Source organism: Zingiber officinale, chromosome 8B, assembly GCF_018446385.1.
Source record: "Zingiber officinale cultivar Zhangliang chromosome 8B, Zo_v1.1, whole genome shotgun sequence".
In the NCBI taxonomy this organism is placed as follows: Eukaryota; Viridiplantae; Streptophyta; class Magnoliopsida; order Zingiberales; family Zingiberaceae; genus Zingiber; species Zingiber officinale.
This window is the reverse complement of record NC_056001.1, coordinates 52,736,280-52,761,612: the sequence shown is the minus strand read 5'-3', so window position 1 is coordinate 52,761,612 and position 25,333 is coordinate 52,736,280. Positions and strand designations below refer to the sequence as shown.

Sequence of the window (25,333 nt, the reverse complement as noted above, 5' to 3'; positions counted from 1 at the left end):
CTATTGCAGTTGGAGGTCAAAGAGTGTTCCCATGTGTTCTGGACGATGGATGAGTTGTGGATTCACACGAGAGGCGATTTGGTAGAACACCTGCCATGTTAATAAGCTATCGGAGCCGGACTGATGTCGAGAGCCCACTGCTCGCTCAACTCCGACGGAAGAGGCCACCCGCTCCAATCCTCCGTAAAGGCCAGGACAATGCTTGCAAAGGTGCTTCACGTCGAACATCCTTTTGCCGAAAAAGAAATGAACGAGGTGCAAGAACTCACCAACGGTCTTTGGTAATTTGCAGTCGCATGTGAGCATCTTCACTAGGAAGGCGAAGTCATAGGCGCCTTGGAAGGTAACCCAGGAGACGGGAGAAAAATGGCCAAAGGAAAGCAAGCCGGAGGTGGCCAAGTGGTGGGCGAATGTGCAAGAGTCGATGCCCCATATTTGATTCTTTTGGAAGTCGATGCCATTAGCCTTGAGCAGCTCGACGGAGGAAGGGGCGTAACGGTCGCGGATGATGTCGAAGTCGCGGAAATTAAATTCCCACACGTAACGCACACAAGTGCCGTCGCTGTAGATGGCACATGGGAGGTTGCCGGCGGCGTCGGAGAGGGTGAGACCGACCTGGACGATGCGGAGGGCCTCGACGTTGGCGCGGATCAATTCGTAGCGCTGGGGGAGGGTGAGGGTGCAGTAGGGATTTTTGGAAGCGACGACGACGCCAGGATACTCGGTGTCCAATGCGACGAAGGGGTGGAACGGGACGGCGGAGCGGATAAGGGCGAACTCCTCGTCGAGGTTATGAGCCCACACGCAGCGAACCTCGACTCTGCGGGCGCTGGCGGCGGAAGAGGAAATTAGCATATCGTTATTGTTGACGACTGCGACAGCCATGATGATGAGTGTGTTTGATGATATTAGAAATACGAAAGTAGTGGAAGGCTGGAGATCGAGGAGATGTTAATTAGGTTTCGATCGAGGAGATGTTAATTAGGTTTCGATCGAGTTGGAGTGGAAATTAAAATGGAAAGGGAGGGGGAGTTTAAATAGAGCAGGCAATCAAAGAGAGAAAATCGCCAGATAATAAACACACTAAACAGAATTAGTTACTGCGAAGCGAATTATTAGGATATATATATATGTAATTAATTAATGATGCTAAACGAGCTTAATCAGGACTTTCAGAATTTTTATTTAAGGCATTCTTTCCTTTAATGGTCCCTTTTAGAATTTAATATATGACTTACTCCTTAGCATCATATGGAGTGTGTGGGAATGTTTGCATCCTGGTCAGGCGTGTCAGCGGCATAGCAATCCGAGAGAAACCCTCGACGAACCATCTGTAATATCCTGCTAGCCCCAGAAAACTGTGGATCTCCTGCACTGATTTCGGCTGCTCCCAGCTGATGACAGTCTCGATCTGTTAGTTAGAGCCCTAGAGCCAATCATTTGATGATTGTATGGACTCATTGTATCATATTCTTGTATATTAATAAAGGCATTTGGATTTTGGTTATTATACTTACTTGTATTGGTGCCAAATAAACTAAGTATAATAATGTCCTTGAGTAGATGGTTCTCACCTATATCAATCGGTTAGTTGAACCGATAGTGAGATGATATAGGGAACACTACTCTTAATCATTCCTAGTCGAGTATTAACATTCAGGGACAATGTTAATGCAATAAGACTAGCATGTAGGTCAACTCGATGACTTTATTTCACAAGTCATGGATATAGAGATATCAAGTTGACACATGGGTATACATTAGAGAATGTATATTGAATGACCCACCATGAGAAAGTATCATTGATCGTTATATGAGTGTCATATACTTTCTCATGTGGCTATTAGTATGACTACTAGTCCTTAGACCTGAAGTCACCATAGATCCCTATATAAGGAGTTATGTACTTTGGTTTCGTCAAACGTCACCCGTAACTGGGTGGACTATAAAGGCGATTACTGGGTATGTAACGAATTATGCAGAGGGATGTGAGTGATGTAGATGGGATCTATCCCTCCTATATGACGGGAGTGACATCGATATTCTTGATAGAGTAAGACCACGAAGTGTATGACCATACCCAAATGAGTCAATATGAGATATTGAGCTCATTTGATTGAGTGAGTCTACTTGGAGTTCAAGATTTAGATTGGTCAGAGGATGACACGGTCTATGCCTCACATTGATCAATCTAGATGTCTAGGATAGAAGGACACTTGTCATATATTGTGAGGAGTCACAATTAATAGTCACAATGTGATGTTGGATCTCAACATTCTTGTAACTTGGGTAGCAATGATGTATTGCTAGATGCCGCTCATTGCTTATGTTTCTAAAGGAGTTTAGAAACATTGCCAACGTTACAAGAACCTATTGGGTCACACACAAAGAACAAGTGGATGGAGACTAGGTTCATATGATGAACCAATTGGATTAGATTCATATGATGCACCAAGAATTAGATTCGGATTAATTCAAATTAGACTTATTGAGTTAGACTCAATTAGATTCAATTGTTGAATGAGTCTAATTTAAATTTGATGCATTGAGTCAATTTATATTAATGAATTGAGATTCATTAAATTGAAATGGACTTGAATCAAAGGTTGGATTTGACTCAACAAGGAAGAGAATTGGTCAATTTGACTTGACCAAATGGAAGTTGAAACATCAAGTTTGACTTGATGCATTGCCACATCATGAAGGTTGAATCATCCTACATGGCATGACTAACCTTGCCACATCATCTCCACCTCATGAGGTGTGCCACCTCATGGAGGTTACAACACCTCCCATTTCATTTAATGTGGCCGGCCACATTAAATGAGGGAGTTATGTGTGTGGCCGGCCACACTAAAGGGTGAAATGGTTTTCATTTAGTGGGTATTGATGTGTGGTAATTGTCTCATCTTCTTCCTTGCTTCTTCCTCCTCTTCTCTTGCTGTTGCCGTGGGTTCCAAGGGAAGGTGAAGGTGGTTGAGTGGGTTCCAACACAAAGGAAGGGTGAAGGTCACAAAGGAGGATACTACTTCTAGAGTGTAAGAGATTCCTTTGCATCCTCTCTATTTCTTCCTTTCAAATCCCATCCGAGAGCTCTAGAAAGTGCTGGCACACTTGGGGCTCTCTTCTCCATCCTTTGAGTGTGAGAGACACTCCTTGTTCGTGTGGATATCATTAGAGGAGTGTCTACGTTGGCACTCTCGAGATCCGGCGTACCGTTGGACTACCGGGATTTGCGAGGGCACGCTTCAAGGGTAAAATTCTTAACATGTAGATCTAGATATTTAAAACTCGTACTCGTAATTTTTCGTTCGGTTTTCCTCGCACGGATCTACGACTTTGGGTGATTCGGGGTTTCCGCGACGCGAAAAGCGGTTTTCGCGGCCCGAAAAACCCAACACGATCTTCTGAGGGTCTACAGAAATACCTCTGCTAGAGACCACATGTCCCAGAAAATTGACTGAGGATAGCCAGAAAGCACACTTGCTGAACTTCGCGAACAGCTGATGTCGTCGAAGAGTCTCCAAGACTGTGCGAAGATGCTACGCTTGTTCCTCCTCGGAACGCGAGTAGACCAATATGTCATCGATGAAAATGAAAACAAACTAATCAAGGTAATCCAAGAAGACGTGGTTCATCAAATTCATAAATACCACTAGAGCATTGGTAAGCTCAAATGGTATTACCAAAAACTCATAATGGCCGTATCTGGTATGGAATGTTGTCTTCTGAATATCAGATTCTCTGACTCTCAGCTGATGATATACGGATCACAGATCAATCTTAGAATACACTGATGTACCTCTGAGCTGATCAAACAAATCCTCGATTCGCGGTAAGGGTTACTTATTTCTGACGATCACTACATTCAACTGTATGTAGTCAATGCACAACCTCAGTGTACCATCCTTTTTCTTGACAAATAATACTGTAGAACCCCATGGAGAAGCACTAGGGCATAAAATCCCCTGTCTAAAAGCTCCTGGAGTTGAACCTTCAGTTCGTTCAACTCTTTTGGTGCCATACGATACAGAGCTTTCAATGTCAGCGCAGTTCCCGGAATCAACACAATAGCAAACTCCACTTGCCTTCTGGGAGGTAAACCTGGTAGCTCCTCTGGAAATACATCCGGATACTCTCAGACTACTGGAACGTCGGAGAGTTGAGAACTACTGCCATCTTCATTAAGAATCAAGGATAACAGAAAACACTGATAGCCATGTGACAGCAGCTTCTGAGTCTGAATCGCTGAAATGATCGATATATCGTCGTCTTTGATGCCAGTAAAATCCCACGAGGGTTGGTTAGGAGGTCGGAATGTGACCACCCTCGTTTGGCAATCAACAGTGGCATGATATGCTGACAAACAGTCCATGCCAAGAATAATATCAAAGTCGACCATTTCCAATACTAAAAGATCTACCGTAAGTATTATGTTGCCAAAATCTAACGGGCAACCTCTGACCTCCTGAGTGACGTCCAAGGTATCACCGAACAGTAGTGAGATAGTCAGTCGCTGCGGTCTGAAAGTGGGTAATCTACCAATCTCCCGCATAAAGGTATTGGATATAAAAGAATGCGAGCTACCTGTATCTATCAGCATATCTATAGATAAGGCATAAATGGAAATCGTACCGCAGAAAATGGATCCGTCGGCCCGCTGCGCATCCTCTCTGGTCACCACATGAATACGTCCAGTCTCTGGTGGTGGAGGAGGTGGTAGTGCTGCCAAAGGCTGCTGCGCCTGAGTCTGAGCCTGCCACTGTGACGGTGCCGGGTACTAAGTCAGAGACTGATAGGTAGGCTGAGACTGATACTGGACCGGTGTCTGGGGCAATGACTGGTACTGGACCAGTGGCTGTGGCTGATACTGTACTACGGACTGAGGCGGTGACTGGTATTGAACCAGTGGCTGGGGCTGCAGTTGATACTGTCCCTGAGTCAGATACTATGATCCTAGAACAAAGCTCTGTGGTACTATGAGAGTACTGGAGTACTCCTGTCCGGGCATGCCAAATGCAACTGTTGCAGGGGGAGCTGTCCTCTGTTGACGATGTGAGGATTGGGCTCTGTGTCCTCCTCTCTAAGTCCCTGTCTGACTGAGCAGTATTCCATGACAAGAAATTTCGGAAGCAATATGCTGAGCCTTCAGCGAACAATCTCGGCTCATGTGCCCAGACAGTTTACAATAATAGCAAATTGACTACCCCAAGGTGCAGACTGATGTGGTGTGCTCTCTGGATCCACACCGGGCGCAATTGATGTCACTGGTGGTTTGTTTTTGGGTCTGCTGAGGAGGCCGGAAACGTCCTGATGAAGATCGCCCCGACTTTTGTGGCTGACCAGAAGCCCCAGAAGTACCCTGACCTGACCGACTATGACCACTCTGCTGCTGTCCAGGCGCCTGTGCCTACTAGATCTGCCCTAATGTCTGACTCGTCTACTTCCTTTTCTTGTCCGGATATGCTCTCTGGTGAGCTGACTCTATCATCAGGGTTCTGTCTAGTGTCTCTAGGTAAGATGAGTTCCCAAAGCCGGCAAGCTTTACTTGCAAATGTCCATCCAGTCCCTGAATAAACTACTACATACGGGAACTGTCCTCAGCAACCAGTTCTAGACAAATTATAGCCAACCGATTAAACTTGGCATTGTACTCTGTCACCGATCAGTTGTTCTGTCGCAGACTCAGAAAATCCTGACGGCGAGTCATCTGATAGGCTCGTGGAAAGTAACGACTCTCAAAAGCCTCTCTGAATCTGGCCCAAGTGATGTTCTACTCGCCTATGACGGAACGTTGCGTAACCAACCAGGTGTCGGCCTCATCCAGTAAATGGCAAGCAGCCAGCTCCGCTTTCTCCCACTGTGAACAAGCCATGTAGAAGACGGTCCGCTCCATGGTCTCTAACCAGGACTGGGCCACACTCGGATCAGTCTCTCCTCGGAAGAGTGTGAATTGACTCTTCATCGACTCTGCCAATGCTGGGATCTGAGCTCGTGCCACGACAATATCTGTGAGGTGGGTAGGGACGGCTGCTGGAACTGGCAGAATCACTAGCGCTGGTGCTACAGGTAGTACCGCTGAATAGACCGGGGGAGGTACTCTCAGTGCTGCTGCATAAGATGGGGCATATACCGCTGGTGGCACTGCAGGGTCGGCATAGGTGGCCTCGACTGGAGGTACGGTAGAAGGTGGTGGTATCGGAAATGGAGCAATTGGTACCGCTAGTGCTATTGCTGGTTACACTGTAGATACTAGGGGTACAGGTGCCGCTGGTACCGGGTACACAATAGGTCCAGGTGGCGGCGGTGCCTGGTACACCGTAGGCTCAACCGGAGCAGGTGCTGGGTATGCCATTCGTATCCCTAGTGGTACCGTAAATACGATAGGGGTGGGTACTGCAAGTGCAGTCGAGGTAGACACCTCTAAATGAGCCATTGGGGTCTGAGAGCCTGACGCGCCCGCAATATCCTGAGTCTGTCCCTGACTGACAGGCTCAACCCTAGTAGGCATCTCTGGCGAGTCTGTTGCCAGAGATTCCAAAGTCCTCTTACGTGGTCGTCCAGCACCACGTCTCGCAGCTACTCGTGTAGATCTCCTCATATCTGTTAAGTTATAACACAAATATCACTACAAGTATAAAAATTATAAAATTACCTTTATACCTATTTGTCGTCTGGAGATGTTTCGTCGCTGTCCAGTCCCCATTTTACTTCAAAATTCCGGACGAGAAAATCGATGAAAATCGTATAAATTTAAAAATAAATACCCAAGTTTACTGGCAACTTGGGCTAACCCTAAAATCCACAACACTAAAAGCAGGTATCATAACCCACTCTGATACCAATAAATTGGTATCAGATTAATCTCGAAAATCCGTAATATGAAAAACAAACAAGTATCACCAATCTGACTCTGATATCAAATAAATTGGTATCAGATTATTTTGAAAATTCAACACACAAAAACTTGACTCGCAAAACCAACAATACGAAAACCAAGCATCAGAAAACCTGTGCTCTGATACCAGATAAATTGTCACGCCCTGGGGGAGTCCCTGCCAGAAGAAATTTTGGCAGCATCTCCCCTATACAGGTGACAATCTAAAACTTTCTACAATGTCCTCAGGGCCACATATACATTGGCCAACATGGTTGGAACAATATATATAAAAACAAGCAATCACGACGTAGTTTAATAATAAAATTAAACAAATGCAACGAAAAGAAAACCAAGTCAAAAATCCTACTCAGCTACACCCATAAAGCTCAAAACTGATATCCTACTCCACTACACCCATAAAACACAAATCACAACGAACTCACCTCTTCTGCCATCCAGGCAGACATGTAGCAAAAACACATCCAAATAAAACTTATCGACAATAAAGATAACATAATATCCAAGTGTCAAAATTAGAACAAGTCTAAAAAGTACAATAAGAAAACCAAAAGATAAAACACATCCGCGCGATCTGCAGGGGACTAGCGACTGGAACTCCTTCAGACAGCCTCAACCTGAAAATAGTAAATAACCACGGGGTAAGTCAACTCCTCAGCGGGATATGCATAGTAAGAAAATAACAACTAGCACTAATCATGCGTACAGTCTCCTGATATAAGAATGACAAATGCAACTAAAATAAACAGGAGAAAACTGTACTAACCAAGACCTGGTGTATGAATAATCATCCGAGAGGAATAGAAATCCTGTATGCATGTCAAACAAATGCATCCATCCAATATGCAGCATACAAGTGTAGCAAATACAAGCAATAAATGCATCAGTGCGTATGATGCCAATTACATGTCCTGGTCACTCCTACTTTTCAGTCAGCCGTCTCACACACGATGGTGAGACCGAGTGGGTAGGGCTGTGACTACCATGCACTCTGCCATCACTGCTCCTGATGAGTGACCGAGTGGACGGGATGCTGTCGGAGTACACCTATCCTCCTATCCCAAATCATAAGTGGGGGAGCTCAATGCTCTCATCTCCCTGAGCAAGTCCAGAGGAGGGATCCCTGTCCTGTTACAACGCTGTGTTACACTAACCATGAGTTGACCAACGGAGCCCTTGACAGAGCAACTTGCTGCAACACACCCTGCCTGATAAGAACCACTAACCCATGAGTGGTCGTGTGTGCAGATTCATGTAACTGGCGATGTGCTCAACAATAATAGAGCCGACTATCGCACAGCATGCAATCATGCAAGATGGCGCATGACACTAAGCATGGAAAATCCTGAACCTATCCATCTCTACATAATGTGTATCAGAGGACAATGATTTAAATCAAAGGTACACAGATTAGATAAGGTATAAAAACCTAGGTCCTGAACATAATAAAGCCAGGTTATGTCACTATCCTTATAAGCATCTATAATTAGGTAGGTACTAACATGAAGTGCATAACAAGTAAATAAAATAAACATGTAACAGATATCGGGTAGTGACCAACCGATGCAGATAAAAAACATAATCATTACTATTTGTTAAAAACATTACTATGCATATCAAATGACAGATCTAAAACGATAAGTCAAAGTACCCGCCTCCAATAGAAAGGATCGTATCCAGTCCAAATCCGACGTCGAGATACTCGTCTCGCGTCAAAGTCTTGTGTCACCAATATATGTACATTTTTATTTGGCTACAATTCAAATGAATAGCTAAATAAAAGCCTTAAGAACAGTTTTAGGGAAAAACCCTAGTTATTCCAAATTTATATTTTAGGTGTAACTACAGCAAGGATAAAATTCCTCCTCTAGTCAAATCCAAATAGTTATCCCTTCTAAAACTCACCAAGATATAAGAATTCCTCGGTTAGTCGATGTCGGAGGTACACACTATGATACTACTGTCCAACATGGTTAAATGCCCGAAAATTAGCACTTCATCACTGCATTACCTATTTTAGAGGCTAGGGTTACCACTTACCTCAAATTTGGCAGCTAAGAAGGTTTTTCCCTTGCTGCCGAAATCGAAGGAAATCTCTACCTTCCAAAAAGAATCTCAAGTCAACACCACACAGATGCTTAATACCCAAATCAAAAAAAAATCTAAGGTAAAAACCTACTTACCAGTTCACTTCGGAGCATCCGAATACCCCTGCGGTCACAGATCGGGAACTAGGGCACGACGAACATAGAATTTTAGACGCTCGGTGTTGAACAGTAGTTGGCTTCAAGCTGCGACGACTCATCGTGGATCGGGGGTGGTTGGCAGCGGCGCAGAGGAAAGAAGAGATCGATGTTGGCACCTAGGGCAGAAACGATGAGAAAAAGGGAAACGGGAGATTAGCGATCGGGCGATGGGCAGAGCGGCCGACGTCGACTGTGGTGATCGGTGGCGCGATGAAGAAGATGAAGAGGAGAAGAGTCGGGCGGAGGCGAGGCTTTGGTGTCACGGGAGGGGGAGAAGGGGAGTTCGGTGAAGAGGAAGGCTAGGGCACGGGATCGGGAGAAGAGAGGAAATAGAACTCCTCGGCCACAGCTTAAATCGTGGGGGAAAGAAACTGCCGTCGGTTAGGGCACGACGTCGCAGGGATCGGGAGGAAGAAGGGAAACGGCGGGGGAAGAGGAAAATAAAGAAAAGAAAAAAGAAAAGGAATTAAAGAAAATCAACATTTCCTCGCTAAAATGGGGTAGCCTAAATAGGCTTTCCCGGGACCCAATATTATCCCCGTAACCAAAGACATACGGTGTCCGAAAAAATTCTAGAAAAATTTCTAAAAATTCCCTTATCATTATTCGCCATTTTTCGGTGTTTTACATCGAGACTCTTAACTTAGCGCGAGTTATAAGTGAGCATACTGTCACGACCAACAACCACCCGGTCAGTTGTGCCTTCTTATCATAGGGTTCCATATAGCTATGGAACCAATCCTAGGTCTAGTGGTCAAGTCAAGGATACAAGGAAAGTTATCCCTAGGAGTATCTTTGCAATGACAAAAGTGACTAAGACTTCTAAAAAATCTAACAAAGTCACTAAGAAGGTCACAAGGGAAGCTATCCCAAGAGTTGACCTAGAGAAGGTGACCAAGGCTTCTAAGAAGCCTAACAAGGTCACTAGGAAGGTATCTAGGGAAGTTATCCCTAGTGAGTACCTAGAACATCCAAAGAGAACCAATAGGTTTTGGGTTCCTACACTACAAGAAATTTTGAATTTAACCACATCTAATAGACAACAGTTTTTCAAAAAATCGTTGTTTTTTTTTCATTTAACAATAGTTTTATTAAAAACTGTTGTTGTTCACCATAATGCTTTTTAAATAACAACAATTTTTTAAAAAACTGTTGTCTAATGTGTGTCAAAGACAACAGTTTTAAAAAACTATTGTCTTTTAGTGTTGCTTATGTGATAATATACAACAGTTTTATTAAACTGTTGTCTATTGAATGTTATTGAATCCTAAAAACACAACAATTTTTTTAACTTCATGAAAAAAAACCTAAAACCCACTTCTCCGTGACTCTTCAACGAACAAAAACCTATCTCCGACTCCTCCTTCGTGACTCCTCCGCGAAAGACGCTCCTCGTCGCTCTTGCTGCTTTGCCTTTAAAGTGTTAGCGCATCGACTTTTAGTCGCTTCCTTGGGAGGTAGATTTTTCTGAAAATTTTTAGAAATTTTTTAGAATATAAACTGAGTCAGTATGACACGATTAAGAGGGTAAATCGATTAAGCTTAGAGAAAGCCTATTTCGAGTACCAATAAAGTGGGAGTTTATTTATTTAATAACCTACATATATAAATCTAAAGAATCTCATGTTTTTTCCGCATTCCTCCTCTTCTCCTGTCGATCTCACCGTCTCCACGATCTCCTCTTCATTGCTGACCTCCGACGCAGCCGCCGCTGCCCTCACATTCCCGAAGCCACAGCCATCGCCAGCCGTCGAGGGTGCTACCGGTTACTCCCAATCACTGCCGCCCTTTCCCCACTCCCGTGCCCTAGTTTCCTATTGCAGTCGCACCGCCGCCATCGTAGATCACGCTGGCACCACTCGACTACCGCCGCCTCCTCGCGCTAGGGCATCGCCATCTGTTCACGGTGTCGAGCCTAGCCTGACAGTGTCGCCGCATTCCTCTCCAAGCCAACGCCGAGTTCCTCTCCCGATCTTGCCGACGTCGAGCTCCTCTCTTTCGATCCAGCTGCTGTCTGTGGGAGAGCAAGCTTCACCTCTCCCTAGCTGATCGATCCATGGCCAGCCCACGCCGATTTTTCTCCGAGAGCCGTCGCCGCCACCAGAAGGTAGATTGTTACGATGGCCGCCATCTAAGAGCTTCCACCTCCCTGCACCAGCCAGTGGGGACGCCACCTAAGACCGAGCAATCAAAGTCAACCCCTGGCCACGGTGCCACTGCTAGTGACCTTTGGACGTCATCGCATTGTCAAAGAAGAAGAGTTAGGTAATGAATTTCCTTACTCTTATACTATTGACCTATTCTCTCATATTTGGAGATGTAATTTATGTGTGATTGATTATGTTAATTAGAGTCAGATGGTAAGGATATGTTGATTAACTTTCAAGTATTGAATAGGTTGGGTGGAGCTAATTAGAGTTTTCTAATTAGATTAAGATTAGGTTTTGTTGGGTCTCTAAATCATTTTATGCATTTTTTAACTTACTTTTGGACAGCGAGTTAGTTCTTTTGATGGAATTATACATCTGTGATGCTTAATTTGGGATTGTAGCCTACTTTTTGACCAAAGAAGCTAAGTCTAGATCAATGATAGATTGTTCACCTTACAGGTTAGGAAAACTTTACAATTGCGACTTCTTGTTATTTTTCTATCTCCATCCTTTTTATGATTTTCTTCCTATTGATTGTGAGGTTCATGTTCTCTGCGAGACTATTTTTAATGGTGCAGTTTTTTTTCAAAAAAATATTCTACTGATGACATGACCATATATATGAGTGAAAGGTAAGTATTTGTTTGGTTTAGCAGCGAAAATATTACACCACTAATGAACAATTTTCTTGTTGTGTTGTTTGGTTATTCATTGAATTTTACCTCTGCATGCATGATATTATCTCGTTCTTTGAATGTCTAAACATAAAGATGAAATTTTTCGGTTATTTTTTTAGTTCACGAACAGAAGCTCATCATTTGTTGAAATTCCCCTTTCTACTGTCATCATTTTTAAAGTCATAATTCCCAGACCTTTGGATTGCCTAACTATGCTACTGTGGTTTATGAAATAGACAACTCTTATTTGGAAGCTTACACTCAAATTAACAACAAGTTAAAGTATGTACTTGTATGTTTTACACTACCAATCCCATTGCTTGTGTTTGCATATCACTTGACAATCATTAACACGTGTCTCTATTCATCTAGTTCTAAGGATAAATAATTAGTTTTTTTGTTCTTGTACCATATAAGAGTTTTGTGTTTTTTCTTTCCCATTTACATTGAGTTTTTGAAAATCAAACTTAGCTTGTAGTGATAGTATCAAAAATCATATCAGTATACTTTATCTAAGTGATTGTTTGAACAGTTTTATAGCATGCATCTTGACAATTAATATAATTTTGAAGATCACTATCAAGGAAGAATGTTCAAAGGAAAGTAAAGGCCAAGGAGAAGAAACCATATACTCCATTCCCTCCTCAGCCACCAAGCAAGGTGAAGTTATTGTTGCAATCTGTGAACATTAAATCTCATATTAGACCTTCACACTTATAGATCATTAGTCCTTTATATTTTTTTTATTTTGTCGGGGGTGCCGGGGGCAAGCATATTCACCTTTTGCCACAATTAGTCCTTTTATTTTCCTATTTACTTTTTGTTGTATTGCAATATCTGCAGTGCTGCCTCTTGGATTTGTAGTGTTGCCTCTTCATCGACATCTAAGTAGAAAATCTCATTCATTTCCTCAATTCATTTCCTTCCTCATTTTCTTAATTTAAAATGTGTATAGTCTACCTTTGCTGTAATCACCCACGCATATTCTGTGCTTGCAGTTAATGTATTTATTCTTTGGTCTTATTTCTAAAGTCCATTTCTTCCTCTTAGGAACATCATGTGTTGACAAGTAATGGTCCTATTAATATTTCAGTTTCTGTACATGGTGATCTAGAAAAGCTTACACTTCTTACTTCTCCAAATCTAGAATTAAATCGTAAGTTAGATTAAATTACATTTACTTTATCATTTCTTAGTTTTTTTTCTAATTTACATTTGCAATATTTGCATCTCAATTCATTCGATTATGTTCACTTTGTATTCAACATGAAGCTAAAAGGTGTTTTGTACATATTAAAGACTCTTTGGTGGTTTTTTTAGTTTCAATCTACTTCTCTTTTTAGCATCTTTATCCTGCTATAATGTTATTCTTTAAGATTATGTTGCATTGATTTCTAAAAGTTGCATGACGTCTCTCTACTCTGCCTTCAAAACTAATGATTCACTACAACAAAATCGCTCATAGACATCGGTTTTCCACCGGTGTCTATTTGATTTTCGACCGATGTCTATGAAGCCAATGTTAAAATTCTGCCATTTTAGACATCGGGTTAAAACCGGTGTAGTATCACTTAACGACACCGGTTTTCGAATCAATTATTAACCGGTGTAGTATCACTTAACGACACCGTTTCATACACGGTGTAAAACCGATGTAATATTGTATGTTAATAACACCAGTTTTGACAGCGGTAAATGACCGATGTAATATTACTTTATAACACCGGTTTTACATCGGTGGAAAACCGATGTAATATGTATTTTTTTTAACAGCACAGATTTGATTTTAAAACTGACAATAACAAAAAAAAAATACACAAATATTCACAAATTGTACAAATATTCTTCATTCAATAATATCCATAAAATACACAAATATTCACAAATTATATAAATAATCTTCTTACAACAATATCCATAAAATACCCAAACATTCTTTTTACATCAAAAGCTAGCTAATAGATATCAAAATCAAGGTAGAACATTCTTTTAACACATCAAGGTAGAACCGCACTTCAAATGTAATCTAGCATGCATTCAGCCCACTCGAACTGCACTTCATCAATTTCAACTCTGGAGTACTTGAGATTTGTAAACTGTAAAAACACATAAATCCACCCTATGTCAAATAACTAAAACAAATGTGTACATGTATCAAATAAAAAATATAAGATCACAAGTGCTTGTCATAAACATGCTTACCAGCGTGTTGAAACCTATTCTGTGAATGGTGGCTTCGAATGAACTTCACGAGCAAGGCCAAAATTTGCTATCTTCACAAAGTCCTTGGTTACCAATAAGTTCTCTGCAAAGGTCATAATCTAGTTTAATAGAATGCTAACTTCACCAGAATAATTATAGGTGCATAAATCACATTTAACAAAATAAATGCTAATCCTAGATAACACCGTTGTAGGAATAGATCTGTTAAGAGCACACAAATGAATCTTTATAGGGATAAAAGCATAGTCTCTGTGCATAAAGGCAAGCATTCCATCAAATTTAAAACTATAATCCAATCAATATAAAACTATAATCCAATCAAATTTATAGGCTATCGCTTCTGCATAATTTCCCTATTGTAATACAAGAGAACTATCAATTTCCAACTAGGGGCAAAGACAACAAAGAAGATGATAGACAAATTATATGACTTTCTTCTATTAAATGAGGCAATATGCAGTAACTCTCAAACTAGCAATGAAAAAGGCAGATATAGTACTCTACCTGTTGCTTGTATATAATAGCCAAGTTGTTGAAGGGCACAGATATCCCTGTTGTAATTGCTAAAATTGCCTTATAGAATGATGCAACAACACTCATCATATTACTGCATGAAGAGAAGTTTCATTAAGGAACAAAAATAAACTATCCGCACAGTTGTCATCAAACATTTCTAAAGCTTACCAATCCATGTATATATATGTTGCCAAGGCTTGATAATGCTTGTGGATGGTTAGGTTGTAAAGCAAAGCATGACTTGGGAAAAATTATTAAAATGAAGTTATTAACAAGGAAAAAAACAACTTGTTATTATCTCCCTGATTTCAGGATCATATGATTCCAGTTTCAGAACTAAAATTCTTTCAAATCCGTAACATTCTGAACGGTTGGGTTTTTTCTGCAGTTGGGCCCTGTACTTCAAAAGACGGTAGAATCTTTTCATCTCCTCCCTCCTACGGAAAATTATGTTCCCCCATTTAAGGACCCTTGGAGGTTTTGGTGACGACTACAATGTTTTGGTATGAAACCTTCCAACGTGTCTACAGATGACCTTCATTGTATTTTTTGTATATACCTTGCTTGGTGTTTGGATTTGTTTATGCAAGGAATGAGCACTGCATCATCTACTGGGGATCTTTAACCATGCTTTATTTTTGAAGCAACTACATCAGCACACTGGGTTACATTAGTTTGCTTTTTGTTCTAGCATCTAAAGCAAAAGAAAGTACATAAAGGATAGAGGATAAGGAATAACCATGACAAGAAATCAGGAAAATATATAATAACAGTAGTCCTTCAAAGACAATGAAAATAAAGTAACTAACTTAAATCTGAAGGTGATGCGTAAGTTCAAAAATCTTAATAAAATAAATTATAAGTCGACATAAAAGGATATAGCTTTATAAGTAATTTAGAAATTATAGACAGTTTTAATTTAGAAACCTACTACAACACTATGTTAAAGGTTTATGCAGAAAATAAGCTGTTGGCCTCAATAGCACTGATCCAACTGCTAAGTGCTCATATCAAACTGCTTCTCCACTCATTAGCCTTGAGTACTCCAACCGCTGGGATCCAATGACCGATGAGAGGAGCAGTATCGGGTCATCTCAAGAGGCTCCTCAGATCTATAGGTTTAACTTGGAGGAGATAGAATGTGCTACTCAGTACTTTTCGGAGGTGAATTTACTTAGCAAGAAAATCAGCTTTGCGGCAACATACAAGGGGATACTACACGATGGAACGGAGGTTGCAGTGAAGAGGATCAACAAGACTAGTTGCAAGTAAGAGGAAGCTGAGTTTCTCATGGGTTTGAAGGCATTGACATTGCTAAGGCATGAGAACCTAGTTGGATTAAGGGGCTTCTGTTATTCAAGAGCAAGAGGAGAGTGTTTCCTCATTTATGATTTTGTTGCAAATGGGAGTTTGTCGGAATATCTAGATGTCAAATGCAATAAGATTCACAAGGTCCTTGATTGGTCTGTAAGAGTTTGTATCATCAAAGGCATTGCTAAAGGTATTCTACTTGACCTATATGACTATTTATTTTCCTTCTCAGATAGCTATCATAATGAATATACTACTGTAACAACAACAGCAACAAACATTGATCATTTAAGATGGAATTTCATCTTGTCATTTACCTACATTTGCACTTTGCCTTGAGGAATCCTAATTTGTTTAATTCTTACATAGGTATGGAATATCTCCACAGCGACAAACCTAGCAAGCCCTCCTTGCTCCATCAAAACATGTCATCGACAAAAGTCCTCATTGACCGCCATTTCAACCCCCTACTCTCCAGTTCTGCCCTGCACAAACTATTAGCAGACGATGCCATTTTCTCCTCTCTCAAAACATGTCCATGGTTTAGTTGGATCAAGCCACCTGCATGGTTTCAGTTTCAGATATATATGATCAGATTTTGAACAACAAGATCTAGCGGGACACTTAGATTTAGGGCCATCAAACCTTTGGTTCGATTAAATGACTTGAAAAATGGCAAGTATGAGCACATAATGTTGCCCGTCTGGTTGTGGAATGTGCTCAGAATTTCTTCGTAGGGATAACCAGGACTCAAGAACAGTCTGAGTCTGCTGAGAAGAACCTAAGATCCAGTGAGCTTGTTGTCCCAGCTGAAGACTCCATAATCCGGTCCTCCCCAGAAGGCACCGGCATGCTTGGCCAGGGCTGGAGCAGTGGCGAGCTGGAGGTAGGAGGAATTTCCAGTTGCAAAGTAGAGCCATGAGCCGCCCCACAGAAACTCATCCCAGTAACCGGTGGAGTTGTAGAAGATGGCGGGATCAGTGCCTCCAGGGCTGTATCTGCCCCTCTGTAGCCTTCCGTACTGGAACAGAGTCTTGGCGCCATGGACGAGCTTGTCGGAGTAGGTCTTGCTGTCCTTAAACACGATCGAAGCAGCAGCCAACAACGCCGCCATTTTGCTGGCGAGGTCGGAGCAGCTGTGGCACTCGTACACCGGCCGAGTGTAGTCGATGTCCTCCGGCCTCATCCAGCAGTAGTGGTCGTTAGCATCTGGCCCCTTCGACGTGTCTCCTTCGCCGACCTGTTAATTTTTTACTCGAGCATCAAATCTAGATCTGAATTTAGAGCGACGGAGATAATTTTAAGGATTTAATTACCTGTGCGACGATGCTGTCGATGGTGTCGGCAGAGGAGTTGAAGGTCTTGAGGAGGTAGTCGGTGCCCCACTTGATGATGCCCTTGACGTGTTCGAGCTCGCCGGCGGCCTCGTACTTGGCAGCACTCGGGAGAAAGTCGGGGGAAAAGAAAAGGCTTCGGCGCTTTATAGAGAGGTTAACCCCAAACCCCATCCTCAACCTTTAGCAATCAGACGATTAAGAAGGGGAAGAGATTCAAGAAGGGGAAGAGGGAGATGAGGCTGAGAGAGATGGTTGGAGGTTTAGGTTTAGGCTGAGAGAGATGGTCGGAGGTTTAGGTTTAGGCTGAGAGAGATGGTCGGATGGTCGGATGGTCGGAGGTTTAGGTTTCGGTTTAGGTTATCGCGAGAGAGATGGTCGTGCGGAGGAAGGGGCGGGATAAAGATTTAGGTTTGGAGGGAAAACACTTAGGTAGATTTTGGCTTGTGGGGAAAATTAAAATATTTTATTTTGGTTAATTAACATCGGATTTTAAAAATCGATGTTAAAATCGATGTCTATTAACGAAAAAAAGGGCGCTCATAGACATCGCCTAAAAAACCGATGTCTATGAGCTAAAATCTGCGCTCATAGACACCGGTTTTTAGAAAAATCGATGTAAAATACTCTAAGACATCGGTTTTAGCCTAAAACCGTTGTTGTTCCACTGATGTCTATGAGCGATTTTGTTGTAGTGATTTATGTTGTTTCATGTAATTACTGCAGCCATTCCTACTATAGTTGGTGAAAACCTTAACGTGTTCATGACTTTAAAATAGTATATTCCAGATTTTCTTAAGGTAAGGACACAAATTTAATGAGGAATATACTTTATAAGCTGTTAACATCTAAATTGGTATCCTATGCATCAGCTTGATGATGTAATAGATCTTGAGATTCCAAGAGGAAGAAATAGACTTGTTTCCTTAAATGGTGAAACTTAAATTAAAGTTTAGAAAGTCAACTGATGTAACATGTCACTCCACTTCTCTTTTTATGATTTAGCTCATGATCAATGTAAACTTAAAGTATTAATCCAAAGCCTATGGTAACTTTCTGGATTCATTTTTATTTAAGGCATTCTTTCCTTTAATGGTCCCTTTTAGAATTTAATGTATGACTTACTCCTTAGCATCATATGGAGTGTGTGGGAATGTTTGCATTAGATTGTACCTTTTAGAAATAATGCTGCTTGATCCTTGGGAAAAATAATGTTTGCATGGTTTATAATAGAAGCTTTGTATGCAGTGACATAGAATGAAAATTCTGCTTAATAAGAAATTTAAGAGCCGCCATATTGTTTCAAGAGGTTGCCATTTATGTTACATAGATAACGCTTTTTGTACTTCTGTTAGATGACTAGATCAAATGGTTTTTATGGTTATGTAACATTTATGCAGTGTAATTAGAATCACGCGTACAGTTTAGTTTCTAATTTGTAATATATATGTTTATTCGAATAGGTGTCCTCAACAGTACTGGGAAGAATGCCGACAAGCTAAAAAAATGGAGAGACTTTAACAAATTAAGGAGCACAAGGAGCTGCAATCCCTCCTATTCACTGACATCTAAGTAAAAAATCTCGTGTTATATTGTTCTACCTTTGTTTTAATAGTGTTATCATTTTGTTGGTTGCTTATGAAATTTCTTCAGAATGTTATACATATTATTTTCGAATGTTAGAAAATTGTATATTAAATTTTATTTTAAAATTTAGTATTTTGAGTGATTTATAATAGTAGAAAATTATGTATTATTTTTTTTATTTTTTATCTAAAAAAGATAACGGTTTTTCACCGTTGTCGTAGATAGTTTAAAACTGTTGTTGAAGACCTTGTTATAAAGGTAGACGCTCAAAGACAACGGTGAAAAACTGTTGTCTTTGAAGGAAAAGATAACTGTTTTTCACCGTTGTAAAAATGTTGTCTTTGCCTTCAAAGACAACGGTTAAAAACTGTTATCTTTGGGCACCCTTTTTAACAACACGACATTTAACAATAGTTCTAAAAGGGCTACGACAACGGTGAAAAACCGTTGTTGTTAGGTTTTTTTCTTGTAGTGCTAGGAGCATTTTCTCTACCCCTTAGATGAGTTAGAGAGTGTCAACTCAAATTGGAAAGATAGTTAATCCAACCTTGATGAAGTTGACACTCGGAGAGTATTTTTAAGGTTTTTATTGACCTTTGAAAATGAAATAGATTATGTGTTTACTCTTTGGAAGAGTAAAATGTGCCAAGCTTTGATGAATTAAATTTAATTTTGATGGGCACAAACAAGAAGAGCACAAGAAATGCCAAGTTAGGATTTTGACATTTTCTTAAGGATTTAAGGGCAAGTTAGGCCATAATTTTAAATGATTACTCTTTGAAAGAGTAAAATGTGCCTAAAACTTGAGGAATTGAAATTCAATTTAAATTGGCACAATTGGGAAAAGCGTAAGAAATACCAAGTTGGGATTTGAGTATTTTCTTAGGAAGTTAAAGGCCAATCAAAGCCTTAATTTAATGTGTTTACTCTTTGTAAGAGTAAAATGTGCCAAAAATTCAAAAAATATGCTTAATTTGAAATTGGCACAATTAATCGAGTACAAAAGAAATGCCAAGTTGGGTTTTGATATTTTCTTAGGAAGATATGGGCAAATCTAGGATTACTTTTAGGTTTAGCTAATGATTTAAGGATACTTAGAAAGACAATCTAGGTATATTTTTATTTATGTTAATTGACATGCTTTGTTTTCCCATCACATGTCATGACATCATTTTTAACATTCATGCTTATTATGAAAAAAAAAACAAAAATATCATGTCATGTTATACATACATCATGTAGTTATAGCGAATATTCTTTTAAAATATCATTTATTTTGATGTATGCCATAACACATCATGCATTATTTTTAATTCCTTGCAATTAAAGACAAATGACATTTACTAACAAGTAACATCATAGATGGATGTTCATAATCCAAAATACCTAGATAGATATGAATGATCCCTAGTTTAAAGCAAAACTAAACTTTACATCTAACAAAGAACTATAAGGTGACTTGTATGAGTTTTAGTGTACATTAGATACAAATGAGATGTTAGAATGATGAACAAAACTCAAGATGTTGATTTGTTGAATCTAGTTGAGTTTTGGTTTCATCAAAACATATAATTATGTGTTTTCCAATCATTGGGAAAGCTAATGTACAAATCATGTGCGTTGAGCCTAAAGAACATGGTTGGATATTGGTTTTGAAAATCATTTTAAAATACTTTTAGAAAACCTTGATGAAGGCTATCTTTTGATAGTAATCATCATTGAAAAGTTAGACACAAACTAGAAGAAAACACTAAAGTTTTTACAAGTTTTCGAGTTTGTATCAATCTTTGAAAATAGGAAGTATTTCCTTATAAAACTATTTTTCCTTGATAGTGTATACCCTAACCTGGGACAAGGATACAAGATTTAGTATTTGCAAAGATAATCAGCTACATGCTTGTCCCTTGTATGCAGGTGGAGTCGTAAGCGTGTCAGGGTCTAGTTAGTCGAACTTGAGCCTCCTTCGACTAGACTTGAAAGGAGGTTTGTGATACAGTGCATAAAGGTGGGGCCCGATATGGCCAGGTAGTCAATAGTCAAGGGGACGTGGTAGTTAAAAGTCAATGGGACGTGACAGTCAATAGTTAAGGGGACGTGGCAGTCAAAAGTCAAGGGGGCGTGGCAGTCAAAAGTCAAGAGAACGTGGTAGTTAACAGTCAGGATAAAGAGGGAGTTAAACCGCCCTGCGTCACTAGTCACATAATTCCTGGTCGGTCACCGTCAGGCCAGACCCTCAGATCTGAGATATAAGACTAGGTTTGGACTTGCCCTAGGCCTACCCCTGACTGATCAGATCTTTCTAGTTCGGGCTATCTAGACAAACCTGATACATTCACTAAGACAACTCTCGGTCGACCTTTCAGCGATTAATTCATGAAAGGTGGGTCCCTCGCCATAGTTTCAAATAAAATCCGGGCGGATCGTCACAGCTCATCCTCCTCATCAAGACTAAAGTCGGGTGGTACATCTGAACGATCATCTCGAGCTATCCATAGCTAAACCCGGGGGGGGGGGGGACGGAAAGCGCTAAGCGACAACAACGTCAGGAAATCGTAACCTCCTGTCAGAGAATAATTGTCGTATGTTAGGGAATTATTCATGATCTGCTATCACCTGCGAATGGAACCTTCCTTTCACTAATAGGAGGCCACCGTACATCCTCTCTCACCCGACATGCCTTGACACCTGACATTCTCTGACAACGGGCAAACTATGAAGGTATGAAGCGTCATATAAAAAAGGAGGTCCTCTTCCTTAGCCAAGTACTCACACATACGCAATCATCTTGAACAGATCTTTTTCCAACGTACATTGTTCTTTTGGGGGAAAAAAAGACCTGACTTTAGCGTCGGAGGGCCTGCGCCGGAGATTTCTTCCTTGGTTTTTGATCTCTAACGCTTCGGGTGATTGTATGAGTGTGCGCAGAGTTCAGGTACTACCAATTCTCATACTAAGATCAGAAAGTTCCACGTGGGGGGTTTATTTTCCAGACGTGCATACATCTGGTGCATCAAATTCACCTCTTCATCAATGCTAATATCATCTTCAATGGTATCCATCTTACTCAGATTCTAAACAGGATAAGATACTAATTTAGAATAGCAAATAAAATTTATCCATATTTGAAAGGCTAAAAAGATGTAACAGGAGCTCAAATCAAAATAATTCTTTAATAAAAAAACGTACTTTCTTATTTATTTATCAATTACAAATTTACATTTAATTATTATTTTTTAAACTACATTTTAAACGTTAGATATTTACTTTTCAGCTCCATGATTATTTAATTTCAAAGCTTTTTAATATCCGTTTTTTTTATCGTATTATAAAAAGTTTTTTTTGTAAAATAGTTTATTCACCTCACAATTGCAGTAGATTTGGCGCCAGATTAATACTTAAAGTCCTGATTAAGCTCGTTTAGCATCATTAATTAATTACATATATATATATATCCTAATAATTCGCTTCGCAGTAACTAATTCTGTTTAGTGTGTTTATTATCTGGCGATTTTCTCTCTTTGATTGCCTGCTCTATTTAAACTCCCCCTCCCTTTCCATTTTAATTTCCACTGCAACTCGATCGATCGAAATCTAACATCTCCTCGATATATCTCCAGCTTCCACTACTTTCGTATTTCTAATATCATCAAACACACTCATCATCATGGCTGTCGCAGTCGTCAACAATAACGATATGCTAATTTCCTCTTCCGCCGCCAGCGCCAGCGCCCGCAGAGTCGAGGTTCGCTCCGTGTGGGCTCATAACCTCGACGAGGAGTTCGCCCTTATCCGCTCCGCCGTCCCCTTCCACCCCTTCGTCGCATTGGACACCGAGTATCCTGGCGTCGTCGTCGCTTCCAAAAATCCCTACTGCACCCTCACCCTCCCCCAGCGCTACGAATTGATCCGCGCCAACGTCGAGGCTCTCCGCATCGTCCAGGTCGGTCTCACCCTCTCCGACGCCGCCGGCAACCTCCCATGTGCCATCTACAGCGACGGCACTTGTGTGAGTTACGTGTGAGAATTTAATTTCCGCGACTTCGACATCAGCCGCGACCGTTACGCCCCTTCCTCCGTCGAGCTGCTCAAGGCTAATGGCATCGACTTCCAAAAGAATCAAATATTGGGCATTGACTCTTGCAGATTCGCCCAGAACTTGGCCACCTCCGGCTTGCTTTCCTTTGGCCATTTTTCTCCCGTCTCCTGGGTTACCTTCCAAGGCGCCTATGATTTCGCCTTCCTAGTCAAGATGCTGACATGCGACTGCAAATTACCAAAGACCGTTCGTGAGTTCTTGCACCTCGTTCACTTCTTTTTCGGCAAAAGGGTGTTCGATGTGAAGCACCTTTGCAAGCATTGTCCTGGGCTTTACGGAGGATTGGAGCGGGTGGCCTCTACCGTCCGAGTTGAGCGAGCAGTGGGCTCTCGACATCAGTCCGGCTCCGATAGCTTATTAACATGGCAGCTGTTCTACCAAATCGCCTCTCGTGTGAATCCACAACTCATCCATCGTCCAGAACACATGGGAACACTCTTTGACCTCCAACTGCAATAGTATGTATACTAATTAATCCAGCTAGCGGTGGCTTTTGGGTTCTGCATTAGAGTTCATGGTTTATCACAGTTGATAGTGGTTCGATCAGCATTAGCTTAATTTGTCCATAAGATTAATTGTCCATTGCTTCATCTTATCTTTTTGTGTTTAAGTACAGATTACATGTTGTCGCATCGTCAGACAAATTGTCAATATTAAGTCTTTGGATCATGAGTAATACTAGTTGTTTTGCTCATCCCCTTGTGTGTTTTGGATCATATATATACTCTGCTTAAATTCTGAACGATACTCAAATACATACTACAGTACTGCATGATTGATCTTTTGGAAGGTTATTAATGTGAATAGAAATTGCGCGCTAGAGATGACATTGAATGATGCCTTCATTTAAAAATTGATGCGGAATATATGGTTAGGATCTTATTAATTATTAGGTATTTTTGAAAAAATTGTAATCAAGACATGGAGTACAAAGAGCTCAGAATATTTGGCTTTATTTGTTGAAGAATATAAATGCTAAAAATTTGTTTTCTTTGATAATGGTAAATTATCACGTACGTGGAGCCTTATTTCATCTGTTTTTTGTTTTCACTCTTAACGTTATACATTAACTTTTTTGTTAGGACGAATCATTTATTGGCTACATGAATTCTAATTTGGAAAGAGGTTTGATTTGGTTATAATTTACTTGTATGGGTGTCATTTTATAATCTAGGATAGTAATCTAGGATGGTATGTTATTCCTATTTTTGGGATTTTATTTATGGAAATGGGAGTTTTGGATTTTGATTATAAATCTAACAAATGAAAAGCAAAGCAAGTAGGAAACTAATCTAGTGCTGGAAAAAATCTAACTAAGTGTCAACAATTAATCCACGGCACATTGTCATTCTATGTTATGGTTTAACCATCAATACAATTAAACTAAGGAATGAAATGACAAAGCATTAAATGGAACCTAATCTAGTAAATGAAAGATAATACAAGTAATAAAAGTTAAGTCTATCCTAACTACAATTGTAAAAAATAAAAGACAACATGAAGTAAATCGTTAACGAAACTAAGCATGTAATGAAACCTAAAGCATTAAAGAAATATAATCTAACCTAATTGCATTAAAATGATGAACAAACATCATGAAAATATAAATCACTAAATTAACAAACATTGCATGGAATTACACTAAAGAAATAACATCAATTAAAATAACACAATTGGTTGAGGCATTTTACCGAACATGTTGTGAGCATTAATCAAATTGAAACTAATGTATAAAACCTTAACAAGGGAGTTCAATTCGATACAAGCATTTCACAAACTCAACAACCAACAATCATAGAACCAAATGATTAACTCAACAAATTAACCAATACACGAAAGCTTTACAGGAATGAAACAACCCAACAAATGGAATGAATGGATGAAGAACTGTTGTCCGGAATGAAGCGGAATGGGTACAAACTTCTCCTCTTCTAACCCTTCCTGCAGTCACACAAAACGCTCAGCTCCGAAACCCCCAGAACCGATGAGCAGCAACCAAGATACTAGCTATGCTTGCTTCAACAACGGTGATGATAAACGAATCTTCCACCGAAGAACCCCCTCAGATGGAAGTTGAACGGAAGTAATGGAGGTGTTGTGAGGTGCTGTGAAATTGGATGAACCGTCGCCGCCTCCTCCTTACTCTACCGCCTGAACCCCAGACAATGGAGCTGCTAGAAGGAAGCCGGTCAGTGGAGATCACGCTGGAGAACCACTCCGGTGAGGTGGATGCTCACTACCGAAGCTTGTCGCCGCCTAGAATTGCTTGTCATCACTGCTGGAATCAAGAAGCAG

The 25,333-nt window shown here is 40.5% G+C and overlaps 3 protein-coding genes across 3 annotated transcripts; 1 reads left to right on the top strand and 2 right to left on the bottom strand.

Moving 5' to 3' along the window:
• Positions 1-885, bottom strand: LOC122013831 (probable CCR4-associated factor 1 homolog 11). Its single transcript, XM_042570053.1, has one exon. The coding sequence runs from the start codon at positions 883-885 to the stop codon at positions 1-3; it is 885 nt and encodes a 294-aa protein (XP_042425987.1).
• Positions 886-16,468: 15,583 nt separating this feature from the next.
• LOC122013830 (endoglucanase 10-like) lies at positions 16,469-17,529 on the bottom strand. Its single transcript, XM_042570052.1, has 3 exons — positions 17,338-17,529; positions 16,667-17,261; positions 16,469-16,582 (listed from the first exon to the last, which is right to left on the bottom strand). The coding sequence occupies exons 1-2, from the start codon at positions 17,527-17,529 to the stop codon at positions 16,803-16,805; spliced, it is 651 nt and encodes a 216-aa protein (XP_042425986.1). The 3' UTR covers positions 16,469-16,582; positions 16,667-16,802.
• Positions 17,530-22,606: 5,077 nt separating this feature from the next.
• On the top strand, positions 22,607-23,497 carry LOC122013828 (probable CCR4-associated factor 1 homolog 11). The gene is made up of 2 exons (XM_042570050.1): positions 22,607-22,959; positions 23,086-23,497. Exons 1-2 carry the CDS (start codon positions 22,607-22,609, stop codon positions 23,495-23,497), a joined length of 765 nt encoding a protein of 254 aa, XP_042425984.1.
• Positions 23,498-25,333: the final 1,836 nt, after the last annotated feature.